Source organism: Drosophila pseudoobscura, chromosome 3, assembly GCF_009870125.1.
Source record: "Drosophila pseudoobscura strain MV-25-SWS-2005 chromosome 3, UCI_Dpse_MV25, whole genome shotgun sequence".
Lineage (NCBI taxonomy): Eukaryota > Metazoa > Arthropoda > Insecta > Diptera > Drosophilidae > Drosophila > Drosophila pseudoobscura.
In genome coordinates, this window is record NC_046680.1 from 23,234,132 (window position 1) to 23,249,126 (window position 14,995).

General features: G+C 47.1%; 2 protein-coding genes across 17 annotated transcripts in view; one reads left to right on the forward strand and one right to left on the reverse strand.

Annotated features, from left to right (window-relative positions):
- The window catches only part of Zasp52 (Z band alternatively spliced PDZ-motif protein 52), a 56,465-nt gene extending 54,831 nt beyond the window's left edge, over positions 1 to 1,634 (forward strand). For 6 of the 16 annotated variants that reach the window (XM_015185357.2, XM_015185361.2, XM_015185356.2 and 3 more), the window contains 3 exons: positions 290 to 473; positions 535 to 774; positions 843 to 1,626. In XM_015185357.2, the coding sequence (XP_015040843.1) occupies positions 290 to 473; positions 535 to 774; positions 843 to 920 (502 nt within the window). In that variant the 3' untranslated portion in view covers positions 921 to 1,626. Of the gene's footprint in view, positions 1 to 289; positions 474 to 534; positions 775 to 842 lie in introns of all 16 variants that reach the window. The other 10 variants (XM_001362043.4, XM_015185355.2, XM_015185359.2 and 7 more) reach the window with 4 other exon arrangements.
- Positions 1,635 to 2,930: 1,296 nt separating this feature from the next.
- The window catches only part of LOC6899116 (probable serine/threonine-protein kinase ndrD), a 35,863-nt gene continuing 23,798 nt past the window's right edge, over positions 2,931 to 14,995 (reverse strand). The window contains exons 4-7 of the mRNA XM_002138997.3: positions 8,485 to 8,669; positions 6,817 to 7,045; positions 6,472 to 6,564; positions 2,931 to 4,163 (exon numbers count right to left, since the gene is read on the reverse strand). Coding sequence (XP_002139033.2) covers positions 3,641 to 4,163; positions 6,472 to 6,564; positions 6,817 to 7,045; positions 8,485 to 8,669 — 1,030 coding nt within the window. The 3' untranslated portion in view covers positions 2,931 to 3,640. The remainder of the gene's footprint in view (positions 4,164 to 6,471; positions 6,565 to 6,816; positions 7,046 to 8,484; positions 8,670 to 14,995) is intronic.

Here is a 14,995-nt window from a genome sequence, read left to right on the forward strand (position 1 = left end):
CTGCCACAAACAGCAGCATTCAGCAGCATAATCAGGAAAGTGCTGCTCCCAGCTTCAGTGTAAGCGTGAAGGCCTTGGGACCACACAGCGAGGGACAGAACACCATGTCCGAGGAGAACGAGAAAGCCGTAAGTCAGTTGCTCAAGGATGGTAAGCGGCCCATCTGCTGTCAGTGCAATAAGGAGATCACATCGTAAGTATCCCTGTTCTCGCTTGCTCCTTGCTCTAGTTTGTTGGATATCTTTCTGCATACATTAATTCAAAACTAACACGAGAAACGTCTTTGCAGAGGACCCTTCATTACGGCGCTGGGACGCATCTGGTGCCCAGATCATTTCATTTGTGTGAACGGCAACTGCCGCCGTCCCCTGCAGGATATCGGCTTCGTTGAGGAGAAGGGTGATCTCTACTGCGAGTACTGCTTCGAGAAGTATCTGGCCCCCACCTGCAGCAAGTGTGCGGGCAAGATCAAGGTTAGTCAAAAGGCAAAATCACTTGAAATTATGTCTCCTAAACAACAATGCTTTCTTGCAGGGCGATTGCCTGAACGCAATTGGCAAACACTTTCATCCGGAGTGCTTCACCTGCGGCCAGTGCGGCAAGGTCTTTGGTAACAGGCCCTTCTTCCTGGAGGACGGCAACGCCTATTGCGAGGCCGACTGGAACGAGCTGTTCACCACCAAGTGCTTCGCTTGCGGCTTCCCCGTCGAAGCCGGCGACAGATGGGTGGAGGCCCTCAATCACAACTACCATAGCCAATGCTTTAACTGCACTGTGAGTACTCTCTGAGGGGGACATTGCTTCGATGAGCCCTTAACTAATTTCTCGTGTACCTCCCACAGTACTGCAAACAGAACCTGGAGGGCCAAAGCTTCTACAACAAGGGCGGACGTCCCTTCTGCAAGAATCACGCGCGCTAAGCCTGCGACCAGCTGATTTTGTTTGACTTCAGGGATCATGCACACTAACCAACCAATCAATCAAATCAACAATTAACTATAATCAAGAGCAATCTTAAAAGGATTGTAGGAGCGCCTCTGCGTAATTATTATTATTTTTATTTGTTTGAATTGTGCCGCACAAAATGTTATCTTAATTTTAAAACATCAACGACCCAAATGCGTCATATCAAATGAAATATCAAAGTAAATCAAATCTTCAATCAGAAAATCAAAGCTGAGTGAATGAAAAACTGAAAACGAGAAGAAATCGAACTAGCTAGCAAATTACTATGTACTCACACACAATGACCTATTATTTATTCAAGCATCGTATCATAACCGAACCAATTTTACCTTACCCAAACCTTAAACTAAATACGTATGTACTGTCGCCAGCGTTAATTTACTTAGTTCAAGCGACCAATCGAAATACCTATCTGCCGAACACTGTTGATCAACCCAATAAAACGCTAACAGGTTGCGAAGCGCAGGGGATTTCCAAGATCGAATTCGATTGGCATTAGAGATGCAGACGAGACAGAGTCGGAAGCAGAGTCAGAACAGGTTGACAGCAGGAAGTCGCATGTTTATTATTTAAAAATTGATGTTGTAAATTATCCATAATTTGAGTGTAAATTGTCATGAACAGCAAATGAATAAATTTCGAAATCTTTTTCGCGTTTAATATGAAAATGTTTTGTTTGGCTGGAGACTGCAGACTGATAGTAAGACTCGTCGCGAGTTCAGAAATGTATATTATACATACATATATATTGTATATAGCTTCGCGAACATTTGATTTTTTACCACAACTGGTTAAATAAATCATTGCATACTTTACAGGTTGCATAATAAATAATGGTACTATGGGGTTTCAAGAAAGCGGCGTTTAATTTTCTGCTCGCCTGGTAGCGCGGTCTGAAATGTATTCTGTTTCGACCATTTGACGGCCGATTTAAGTGCAGTTTACCTTTGGCAATATCTCGGCTGCTAATGTACAGATCTGAGCTCTGCTTTTATTTTCGTGATCGATATTTGTTCAGGTCGATATTCGAGAGGCAGGTCTTTTGCCGATTTGTCGATCTTCTACGTATGGATATTAAGGTCTGTATAAACAAACCCATACGTAGAGCTTACCACACGACTCTGGGACCAATTGGGGCAGCTGTGTGTCCAAAAGCACGCAATCTACCGCAATTTCATGCTTAACCAATTTTTGTTGTTTTCATTTGAGCCTGGTATTAAATATTTTTTTTTGTGTTTCGGGAAGAGGTGAGGTGTGAGTGGGGTGCGCTTTTCGTATTTTTGCGTTTGGTGTTAATCGCTGGAACTCCCATCCGTTCCCCTTCATCCACACGCCATACCCCGCTTTGGGCCGCTTGCGGCGACCTCGCAGGCCTGACGATGCCAACAAAATTTACGCTAGATTAAGCAGGATCGGGCCGTGGGAGTATGTGTGTGTGTTTGGTCAAAGGACGCATGGCTGTGCTGCGGAGTGTGAGAAAGAAAAACAATTTGAGGTTTTTGTGGCATTTTTCAACGATTTTTTGGGTTCTTTTATTTCATGTTTAGTTTACTTCACCCCACACATTACAGAAAGGACTTTAAGTTAGTGTGTGTTGCGTTTGGTGTGTAGTGTGTGCTATGTAGCGTGTGAATTGTACTCGTGCAGGATGTGTCGGGATGTGTTTGACAGGGGCCCGGCAGGACACACCCACTAATTGCAGCCCACTAATCGCACAGCAGCTACAAGTTAGTCGTAATTTAACATATCATTATGGGGTAGCTCTACCTACTATTTGTTTGAAACGCGAATTGTTCAGAAATCGAAATCAGATCGAATCGAAGTTCAGTATTCAGTATTCAGTTGGATATTCGTGTTTTCCGAAAATGCGCGCCAAATTTTTTTGTCACCGTAGCGTTCCGTTGCGAATTTACACAGATATATGCACTGGCCGCATATATCCAGTAAATACAAACTCATACAAGTACACCTATATATATTATCTCTTTATTTAATAGTTTACTTGAGTGGGTGTGATGGGGGGAGGGGCCTACGGCTAACACATGCTAGAAATGCACGCGAAATTTCGTATTTACAGTTCGATAGTGGGCTGAGTTCGCCATGGATTGGTATATACACTTCACAGTGTATGTAGGGGGTACATATCATAATAAATATCAATCGGAGAACTGGGTATATCTGGTATTATCCTCTTATCCCCTGTGAAGCGCACGCTAGCTTCGGTCCTAACCGAAGTCTCTTCTACATATTTGTATCTTTTAAGTTTTTTATTTTAACATTTTTTTTCGTTTTTCATTTTTGAATACGTATGTTAATACTTTCAATGGGTTTATGTGTATGTATAATTGCATGTATCTATAATTCGTAATACCTACTCTGCGCATTTCCTTATGCTTACAAAAATAAATTCAACACATTCAAGTACAACAAACATCTTATCAGCTAAATGCCGCTTACAGAGTACAGTTACAATTACAATTACAGAATACGGATTACAGTTACAGTTACAGATTAGCAAGTACGAATTAAATTATTCATTTAGGAGCAGAGCTTTAGTTCCATACAAATAAATACCTTTGGGTTAACACGAGTGAACGAACGCGTGAACGAACGAATCGAACAAAACTAACTAATCAACTAATTCCCTCGGGGCACCGAAGACCGATTCGTTCGGTTACAGATGCGCCAATATATCGATCTGATCGAGTGCACTGGCCTGGCCAGGTGATTGGGATTGTGTCTGGGTCTGGCCGTGCGTCGTCTTTCCAGCCGAGTTCCTTTGGGAGTGCAGGTGGGGGCTGCCGCTGTCTGCCTGCGATATGGTCACAATGGTCACCAGATCCTTGCCCTTCGTTGCTGTCGATGTGGATGTCGCCGTTGTGATTGTGGATGTCGGTGTGCCATTCCGCTCTATTTCCACAATGGCCGACGTGAGTAACGTGTTCGACTGCAGTGTCGTGTAGTTCGTCAGTTGCTCGGCCAGCGACGGCTCCGGCAGATGGAGGTCTTCGTTGGCCAGCAGCCTACCCGACGGTGCCGTCTCAATGTTCCGCTCGCCGCCCACAAAGCTGGCGGGCGTAGCGTTGCGCGACCGGTAGCTAGGCGGAAGACTGTACTCGGATCCGCCCATGCTGCTGCTGATGGTGCCACCAGCGCCTCCTCCACCCATGCCGGAACGTAGTGTGGTCAGTGGGGCCCTGGAAGTAAGTGAATCAAATGCATAAATTATTTACACAGCATGAGCCAGTATGAGCCAAAGTCAATTCGGTATTGTTTGCCCCTTTTGCATAAGAAGATTTCAAATATGTTAACCAAATGCAAAAATTTGCATGCATGGAAGAACACCATGACCAGAGACTAAGCACTGTGCTCTGTCTATCTCTGACTGCACAGGACGGCAAAGGACGAAACCTATTCAAATATCAGTCTCTATCCTATCTCACAATCTCAAAATACTCTTCCCATACTATATATGTAGTTTATTCTATCATCTTTGTCACTTTAAATAACAAAAGGCCGCTGTGGCAATTGTTGCCATGTGCCACGTGGCATACCCGAGTACAAGTGGGCATTGGGTGTCTGTCTGTCTGTCTGGCAGACCCAAATCACAGCAGACACTTCACACTTCAGTCGCCAGGGTACAAAAGTCAACACTCATACGCTCATCTGCACATAATGGCCCCCCTCCCCACCCATCACGGCATCCGACTAAAGCTGGCTTATAGACCTGTACGGACTATATACAGATATAGCTATAGGTGGGCCGGTGGGCGTGACTTTGGAATATCTCAAAAATTCCAAAAACTTGCACAAATTGTATGAGACGCAATTTGAAGTATGTAAAATGACATTTAATTGTTCCGACAAAGGAGCAACGCAAGGAGCAAGAAATAAAGGAAACAGGAAAATAAGTCATTTGCATGGGAACTGTGGTACGGTACTGTGTGTGGGTCCTCTGTCTATCTATCTATCTATACCATTATTCTACTGTGCCACAATATTCGTGGCTACCATTCACTGGTCCAAGTCCTGGTCCCAGTCTATTCAAGTCCCTGCTGTGATGTGCTGTGAATAACAGGCAATTTTCGCAGCACTTTCGGCCCGCCTGCCTCTTTGTTTGTTTAATTGACTTGGCCAACAGCCTAGCTCCAATTTCTGTACTATTCTGCACTGAGCTTCTGGTCCTGATCCCTGGGCCATCTCCTGGCTGGCTGCTTGTTATGCAGAAGAGGCCAAGAAGAAGCTCTTCAAATGTGCGCGCGTGTGTGTAAATATTTTGCAAAATTTACCCGGAAATTCTTTTTGCTGAGCAACATCATTTGAATACGCAACCAGCCGGAGATAGAGAGAGGCTGACAGATACCCAGACGGATGGACGAACACGCACTTGGGGGCCGCCTAAAAGTATGCTGTGATTTCTTGCCACACACTTTGCATAAGTTTTGCTTTTTGACATACTTCCTGTGCCTGCTCCTGCCTCCTCCTCCACTTCCACATCCGCTTCCTTCCTGTGGCATTGCGGGAAAACTCCCCAAAAGATGTAGTTGTTGCTTTGTTGACTTTCCATTTGCACTACGCACATAACACACTATAAATATTCAAGTGCTACACACACTCCTCTATCCACTATCCACTACACTCTCTCACCGCTCTCTAAATTAATTTGTCATGAATATCTTTAAATTTGGCAATTGCTTTGCAGACTTCTTTCAACGATTATTTGCATAAGAAATTCTAACAAAATTAAGCTTCGAAATCTGCTCCTTCCGTTTTGTGTGTGGCCACAATTTGCAGGCCATAAAAAGTACAATTCTCTCATTAGACGCCGTCATTATGCGTTACAGGTGACAATTATCCACCCCCCAGTCCATGCCAGTCCTTTCAATTGGCTCCCCCAAATGGCTTCTGCTTTCCTGGGAGCTGGGGATGGTGGAGAAAGGATGTCTTCTGTTTCGAGTGTTTGTGGATTCTCATCGGTTGGAGGTCTTATTTGTTCAATTAGTTTCCAAATCAATTGCCGAATGTTTGCTTCCATCATCAGACAAGCCGCCGATTCAAGTCAACCGTTTTACGCAGCAGAAAAAAACAAAAACTTTTCATCCTGCTACCGCCGCCACCCGCGAGCGCCAGCACTCCCACTCCACTGAAGGAGGAGCCCCTGGAAAAGCGATGTGTCAATGTTGACACCCTCGAAAACCGCACAAAGCCAAAGCCAAACCGCGGCCGTCGATGCCAAGCGCTTTTGCTGATGCTGCGGCAACAGCAGCAGAGCCACCCCCGTATCTTGTCCTGGGACCCACATCACACAGATCCCCTGGCAACCCTGCTCTTCCTCGTTTCTCCTTTCTTTGGCCTGGAAAACATTTTGTGGTTTGGCAGGCGCCAAACTTTGCAAATAACTCACGAATGGAAGGAGAAATGGCTGGCAATAGCAATGGGGATGTGGCAGAGGCAGGGGACAGCGAGCAAGGGCATGAAGCGTAACGCGGAAGCGGAAGTACTTACCTTAGCAGGCTGCCCGCATGAGATCGATATGTGGGCGGTGGCGAATTTCCACGCACCACCCCGTTCTGACGATCGCGGTCCAATAGCAAAAGTCTGCGAAAAGCGGAAAAGAGAGAACGGATTGAGAATGGTTCCGCTTAATGCCACGCGACAGGAAAAAGGCGGTCCGTCCTGGCATAGGTACTCGCACTCGCAGTAGCAGTTCTTTTGGCCAGTCCACAATTATGCATAATGCAATTAATTGCGCCAGGACATGCGACTGGCAGCTATCGCAGACCAGAGCACATTCGGGCCACAACCGCTGCCTGTCCTCCCTTTTCCCACACCCTCTCGCACGCTACTCACCTCAAACGGTACTCCTGCATGCTGGCCTGGTAGGAGGGGGGCGGCGGCCGGTGCTGGAACTCGGGGTAGAGCAAGCCGTGCGGAGCGCCGCCTCCGCGGCTGCACGGTCGTCGTCCGCAGCGGCCCAGATCCACGCTGGCTCCCAGGCCCAGTCCCAGGCAGCTCTGACCGCCGGGCGCCGTCATCCGCCAGGCGGCACCACTCACCGTCACTAGCACAACGCCAACTCCTGCGTTGGAATGGAGGGAGAGAATAGGAAAAAATAGTTAATTTTAGAGTTTGCTCGAGTGCCGCCCCACAAATGGCTAAATGGACGGTTAGCTGGATTTAACCAATGGACTCTACCATCTCCTGTCTCATATTTCCATTTAGCTGCAGATTTAATTAGCCTTGGTCCGAATGGGCGTGGCCGCAATTACCGACTCACTTAGACAGATCCCAACTCCAACCTACAGCCTAATCAAAGTGGCCACCAGGCAGGCAGTTGACTTTCACTTTCATTTCTGTTGTTTTCTTTTCTTTTGGGCCAGGACAGGGCGGACGTGGAGGTGGAAGTGGCGATGGAGCCAACGGAGCATGTCATGATGGCAAATTTGAACCCAGGATAGCTATACGATTTTATTAGCGGAAATTGTCATGAGCTGTTCTCAATTTTGTAGGCCTCGTTGTGACATCTTTGCCAGCGAGACCAGAGACCTCGTCCCATAACAATCATCATCATCTTCGTCATGATGGGGGCTCTCTCTCTCTCTCTCTCTCTCTCTCTCTATCGCTATTACGAGTATGTGGCCCCCTCCCTCGATATACATAAATGTAGTATGTAGTGCTCGCACGAGCAGCAATGGCAGCCCCAGTGGCAGATTTTCTGACTGGTTGGCTTGATTGCCATTAAATTATGTAAAAACTTTCGGGTAATTGCCGCCGAAAATGGCGCAATGTCACGCTTTGAGAGCGCAAAACTACGAGCAACTACGACGCGGCGGCGGCGGCAATTGATTAAAGACGTCGCATACATTCACAGATACACATACTGGCACATGCACTTGGCCCCGTCTGTCTGTCTGTCTGTGGGGTTATGTAAGGTGAGCAGCAGCATGAATGATTCATGAATGAGTCGAAAGTTGTTGTCGTCAGAATCTCCTACAACGAGAATGGCATGGAATGAATGGGACTCCCCTCCCCACCTGTTGATCTCCACAAATAGGGGCACCTGGTGGCACCTAGTTCGTGGTAAGTCCATCTCCATCTCCGTCCCAGACAATGCAAAGAAATCGCATCGCAGCCGGAACTAAATGCTTTGCCAATATTGACACATGGACACACAGGGTTGGCTGTCTGTCTATCTGTCTGCATGGTCGCAGATTTGTTTGTTCTGCGAACTGGGTCAGTTGCACAGACAGTCATAGATACACAGATACATAGATACACAGATACAGTTACCTCTTAGGCGGCAGAAGAAAGAAAGAAACGGACAGCGGACATTGAACATTGGAGTAATTGGAGTAAAAATTGCAACAATTGCGAACAAAAGACCTTTTCATTCGGTCCGAAGTCATCTAAACATCAGCGGACATCAAAAGGCGGTCGCTGGCTTTAATGCCCTTATTATTCCCCTCCTCCTTTCCCAACCCTCCCCTCCCCCTTTACGATTATGTAATGTCTACTTACCAATCATTAACAGGGCGGCGGTGAGATGCGAATTGGGGGGACCAGCCAGACCGGTGGCACCCAGAGCTGCACCGCCCAAAGCGCAGGCGACGCCGCCCAGGGCCACGACGGCGATGAGGGCACGCAGCGGAGGTCCTGCGAACCACTGGCCGCAACATCCCTTCCCGGAGCGCTCCGAGGGAGATCTGCAAACAGAGAGAATTGTAGAGTTAGTGCACAAGATTCGCAGCTGGCAAATGTAAGAATGCTGGACAGGGAAAGGGAAAATGGGAATTTTTATTGTGCAGGTGGGCGGAACGGAGGACAAAGGACGGGACAGATGTTTTGCCTCGTCGTCCGTGCAAATTGGCAAAAAGGCAAAGTCTCGTGTTTGTTCTCGTTCCCTTCCTTTTCGTCCTGTTGCCTTGTAGCTGGTCGCTGGTGTCTGGTCTTTCCCCGTCATTGTCGTGCCACACAAAAGCGCAGCGAGTGTGCAATTGTTGTAATTTGATGATTTATGCGCCAAAAGACCAAAAATTTGCGCACTGCCCGCCAACACTAAACAACGTAAAGGAGCAGGCATGCAGTCGGATGAGGAGGAGGAACCACAAAAGGACCAGGACCCGAAAACCAGTTCCGACTGGAAAAGTCGAGAGAAAGGAGACAGCCAGACGACGTAAAATATTTTCTGCGGAGAAAGGACAATTTATGCGGCACAGACGAAGTCAGGAGCGGGGTGTCGTGGAAGAAGAAGAAGGAGTCTGAGGACGTGTGTGCGTAAATTCATTAGGATCCTGGGGCATCACAGCAGCATCTTCTGTCGTGGAAGATGAACCCCTTTTGTGGAGAAGTTCAAGGAGTCGGGGACTGAAGAGGGGATGCGGAATGCTTGCCAAACAATTAGAGGAGGAAATATTTATAGGCGGGCACCCAGAACCCAGGGAACCCCGGATCCAGGGGGTCCTTCTGGCGCTTTTGTTGTTTCGTGTGTCATCGAAGCAATTTCACAAAAAGATGATAAATTGTTGGAAAATTACGTGCACACACACACTCAAACTCTTATAGTATTCATGGATGGATTCATGTATTTTCGTACTAGAGATAAAAGGCAAAGGGCACGGTAGGAAATTTATGTTTTATAATTTGATGCTGTTCTCGCTCGGAAAAGGATTTCCATTTCCATTCCGGATTTATACTTCTTTTATGGCATACCATTAAAAGACAACATCTACTCCGGGACAAGAGAGAAAGCCCATCCCAGCCATAGGGAGGCCAGTGCCCCCAGGGGAGGAGGAGTGTCTTTGACACTGCCCTTTGTTGTTGCTGCTGCTGCGGCATGATTGTGTTTCAGCAGTTGTCATGTCATGATAAATTTGGATCTTTCTAGCTCGTCATCGCTTAGACCCGCCGCTCTCAGAGTTACTTCGAGTCCTACACCGACATGGAAATGAGCGCGCAGAAACTGTACGAAAAGGTGAGACCTGCTGCTGCTTTTTTGTGTGAAGTTTCCGATGAAATGATGCCATAATATTCCCAGATTCTCAGTCTCAGATTGGAGGTCCCGTGCTGCGACAAAGTTCAGCAAGAACTCTGGAATCTCTAAATTAGATCTCTGTGGGGTAGAGAGATAAAAAAAGGCTGCCAACAAGCAGACGATTGATTGGTAACAAATTAGACGCTCAGCGGAGAGAAACAGTAATAACCAAAATCAGAGGAATCCCCACTACCATTTTTTCTGTTTCCATTTCCATATGCAGGTCTCATCGGATCTCTCGTAGAAGATTGCATTGAGCAAACATTGTGCGAGCTGCGCACTTGTTTTTCGGATCGCCATATGTCATATGTAATCCATGCAATCACTCAGAAAAACTCAATGTTGAATAATAAACTCAGCCTCGTGCTGGCCAACGCCTCGCTCCGATCATTTTTACACACTCACTCACTTACTAAAATCACTGAGGGGACCGTTTTGCACGCACACATATAAATTGCGCTGCTGCGCTGCGTTTTACGCACACGAAGTCGAGCCGAAGCCACAGACACCCGAATCACCCGACACGAAACCCAAAGAGAGGGAGAGTTTGAGCGATTTAAAATCAGCAGCGATCGTTTGTTCTCGACGCAAAGAGAGTTTATTCGGGGGCCTTTCATGCATTTCATTGCACGTTCTTGCAATCACCCTAAGCCGTTCTCTGATCCACATCTAAGTAGTATGTATATGTAGCTTCTGGCTGTGGCTGTAAATGTGGCAATGTATTTATCTGTCTGTTCCAAGTAGCTCAGGGGCGGGCAGTCGTACATATATCGAAGGCTTAGAAGGCCTGAGCCTTCACTCACTCAGGCACTCACTCATTCACTCACTCATTCAAGCAATTATTCAATCAGCCTCAGCCGTAATTAATTTTCATTTATTAATTGCCGCCAACATTGACACAGTTTCTGTTTCGGTTCGTGTATTTACTTGCATGCCCCATGCATCACCGCCGTTTACTTATCGAATGGAAAATTAACTTTCATTTTGCAGAGTTTTCATTTAAATGGTGGCACTTCCGCTCCCCCATCTCCCGCTTCTTCTCCACTTCTCCTACAGTGCGTTAAGCATTGCCGGCAGCTGTCAGATTGACATTTGCATGCGAGTCAACAATTTCCAATTGATTAAGCAATTTGCAGCAGTTCCACAAAAGACAACACGAGAGCACGCAAGCAGATAGCAGTGGATAGCGGTGGGATGGAGCGAGGGGAAAAGGCAGCTTCAGCGCCCAACGACAAAGGCCTGATGCTTCATTACTCAGATTCATTTTGGCCTTTTATCAGGAGAGCAGAGCCTGCCTGCCACACATCCGGGACAAAAGCAGGGCAGGAAGGGCATCCCATAGTGCGTGTGACAGCAGCTACAGCATTCGCCATACGCTATAGTCATTCGATCAGTCTAACAGTCGAACAGGAAAAGCCCCCCTCTCGTACTCTCGTACATTGCGTATATAATGTCTTTAAAACAGGCAGGCAGGCAGAGTCGTAAAGGTGGGCGTAACACCCGTGAACAAATTAGAAGGAAAGATGACGCCGCACGGGGACCTCTTTAAAGTTTAGAGGGGAAAATCTTATTTTATTTATTCCCACACCCCCTCTGGAGAGGCCACACCCCGCCTCTATAGAAAAGCGGGTGGGAATCTTTAATTAAAAGCGTTCGATGGTAACAATGAAAGCGAAATTCGTGTTCGGTAAAATGTATATGAATATTTGATAATTTATTTAATTCCCCCTCCCATTTCCCACCCCCCATTATCTTTCTCAGAGTTTCTCTCTTTTAGTTTCAGTTTCATTTGCCTTCTTTGCAGAGAGTTTTACTTTCATTTTTAACTTATGTAATTAAGTGAGGAAAATGAGGCAATCAGCGTGAGGAGGCGAGCAACAGAAAATAATTAGCTGCAAAAACATATTAATAAATGGTACATTTCCTCACAGTCCCACAGCTTGGTGGGGGGAGGGGAGTAAAGGAGATTTAGAGCAGAGGAAAACCCAAATACTGACTCTTTCTAAAGGACTGGAACAGAAATGTTTCGCGATTTGGTTTGCCCCACTGACATGGCGAATTTTTTGGGCTTACAGCTGCAGCTGCTGGCTGGATGGATGGCTGGCTGGATGGATAGCTGGAAGGATGGATGAACAAAACCCATTTTCAACTTTCAATCAAAGCACTGTCCCTGTATCTTCCATTCCTCCCATCTTGAACCCGATCCAAAAATAAAGGCATAATTACAGCGCGCTTTTCAACTTTTGCCGCTCATCTGTTCTCGGCTCTCGGTTTTGTTTTGTTTCTGTTCTGATTTGTAATCGCAACTTCTCTTCTTTTCTGATCTTCTATTGTTCAGCGGTCTTTTTTGTTGTTTTTGACCAGGGGGTTGGGGGCTGGTGTAGTGGCTGGTAGATATTTTGGCTAAAGTTTGGCCAAATCTTTTGGGCTGGGAAACTTTTCTAATTCCTTTCAGAAATCTATCTTTTGCCCTCTGGGAGATGGGCGAGAGGTGCTATATTAAATTTCATGACACGGCGACATCTCTCGGCAGAAAGAAGGCTTTCGCCTTGTAGCTAGACTGTGGTGGTGCTGGTGGACTGTGTGTGGGTTAAGATACACGGCACTCGTACTTGTTAAATGAAAACCAGTGGAAGGCAATAGAGAAATGGAGATGGTGATGGTGATCGGGTATGGTGTGGGGGCAGTGGAGAACCTGACATTCACCCGACATTAAAATCGCAGTTGTTTGCTTGCCTTATGCCTCATATTCTCTCTGTCGCGTACTACGCTCGTATATAAAAATGAAAGCAAACAACAGTCTGCTTTGGCCGGGGACTGTCTCTGTCTCCGTCTCTGTCTCTGACAGACGGCAATAAAATATCCCAGCGTAAGAGACAAAGTCACGTTGTGGCCCCCTCCACGCCAGAAGAGTGCAGGAGAACCCACTTCATAGGTGCTGCATGTACGAGAGAGAGCGGAGTATCGTGTCTCTCTCGCAGAACTTCTGACCTACTAACAGTAGAAGTAGACGTTGACACAGGCGGGAGGGGGGGTCTTAACTTGGGCAACGTTTTTCCAGTTAACTGCGAGCGCTTTGACGCTTGAGTGATGCCAGAGCCAATGTCTAGTCTGCTGCCACCTTAAAGAGCCAGCCAGTCCGCTATTCCGCTAGTCCGCCAGCCGTTGGGCGTTGCTCGTACCTCCCAGCACACGACTTTGATATTGCCCAAAAACGGGGCCCCAGCTTCAGCTACAGCGTCAGACCCAAGTTGAGCTGTCAGTGGAGTTGTCGGAGCTGGAGCATGGAGCATGTCAGTAGGTGCTTGCTGGAGCAGCATTTCCTTCCTTCTTCCCTCCACCCTCCTGCCGTTCTCTGGCTGTGGCAAAGTGAGCTTTTAATAGGAGTGTAAAAGATTATATGGCGGGAGGCGAGATGTCCATTGACTGTGTGGCAGGGCGAAGGCTACACTGTGCGGAAAACTCTGGCAAACGTCAGGGATCGGTGGGCTGTGTGGGGCTGCAGACAAAGTTTTGGCAAACGTTTATTGCCAATTTCTGAATGCATAAAATGCAAGAGTTGCCAACAATTGACGCCCACACGCATGGCCCTGCCCTGTCCTACTGCCTCCTGCCACAGTGTGTCGCTCGCCTGCCCGTATATAGGACAGCATGCCAAGTGTGTGGTGTGGCAGCAACAGCAGCAGACATACGGTAGCAGGAATATACTACGATATATATATATTTATGTATATGTATACATATATAGAAACACCCACACAGATGGAGGTGGAGAAAGAGAGAAGGGGAACAAAAGGAGAGCTGCATAATGTGGCAGCAGGGAACAAGTGCCAAACATCGTGACGACAAATACAACGACAACGAGAAGGAGAACTGGAGAACCGAACACTGCGTTCGAGTCTGAGGCATTTCTAATTTCAGATCCGTTTCTAATTTCTGGCTTTCATGTGGCACAGCCACACTCATCCAAAAAGGCAGCCAGCCAGCCAGCCAGCCAGAGAGGCTGCCAATGCAGCAATGGAGTCAGAGTCAGTCAGCATCCGGGTTGGCAATTACTTTTACATGTGCCGCCGCAGTGGCAGTGGCACAGTGGCGGAGGCATCGACAAGAGCAGCCCGACCCGCAGCCAGTATGGCGCGCACTGCACTGCACAGATACACGGATACATGACACGTACACATGCAACGCGCTTAAGTGGCTGCGTCATTAGGCTGCAAGAGAGCTGGTTGATGTTTCTGCTTCTGCTGTCGCAATGGCAGCATCTCCCATCCGAAGAGGCGATGGGATTGTGTCCACAGATACAGAATCTGTGTCGCGTATACGTATCCATAAATTAAATTCTTAAATTGCTCGTTAGATCATCATGAGGTTTGCTGCTCATTCATTCATAGCACCCCCGTCCCACAACCAAAAAATAAGAACGAGGGGAAACGTTCTGATTTGAGTCTGCGACCGCAACTCTACATTTATACTCGATACTTAGTCAGTATGGCTCTCCTCCGGCAGACGGCGCTGGCATTGAACAAAAAAGAGTGCGTGCGAGAGAGACAGAAAATCAGTCTGAACGTGTCATCAGGCGCTCCGTAGCCACTGAAAATTGATTTGTTCTTATGGTTTTAGTAATGATCCGATCTGATTCAGATGGGTAGACATGGTAGCCATTCGCCATGACAGGGCGTTTTTAATTTTCCCGTATCTTCAAAATGTTTGATGTTTTGAAATACCCTTGTAACAGTGGCATACCACAGAAGTCTGGATACAAAATGTCGTTGTACCCTCGACTCGAGCGCCGGAGCTCTGCTCTGGAGGGTTCTCTCTCTGTTGGGTGTCTCCGTAGCGTCCAGTATGCTCCGTGCAACGGACGAGTACCGCGCACTACATATAATCATGCCACCCAACAGTAGCTACAAAAGCAACAACTTTGTGTTGCGTTGGCTGCCACATAATGTAGGTCACTTCTGTTGCTGCCCCCCTCACTACCACTTCCACTTCCACTCC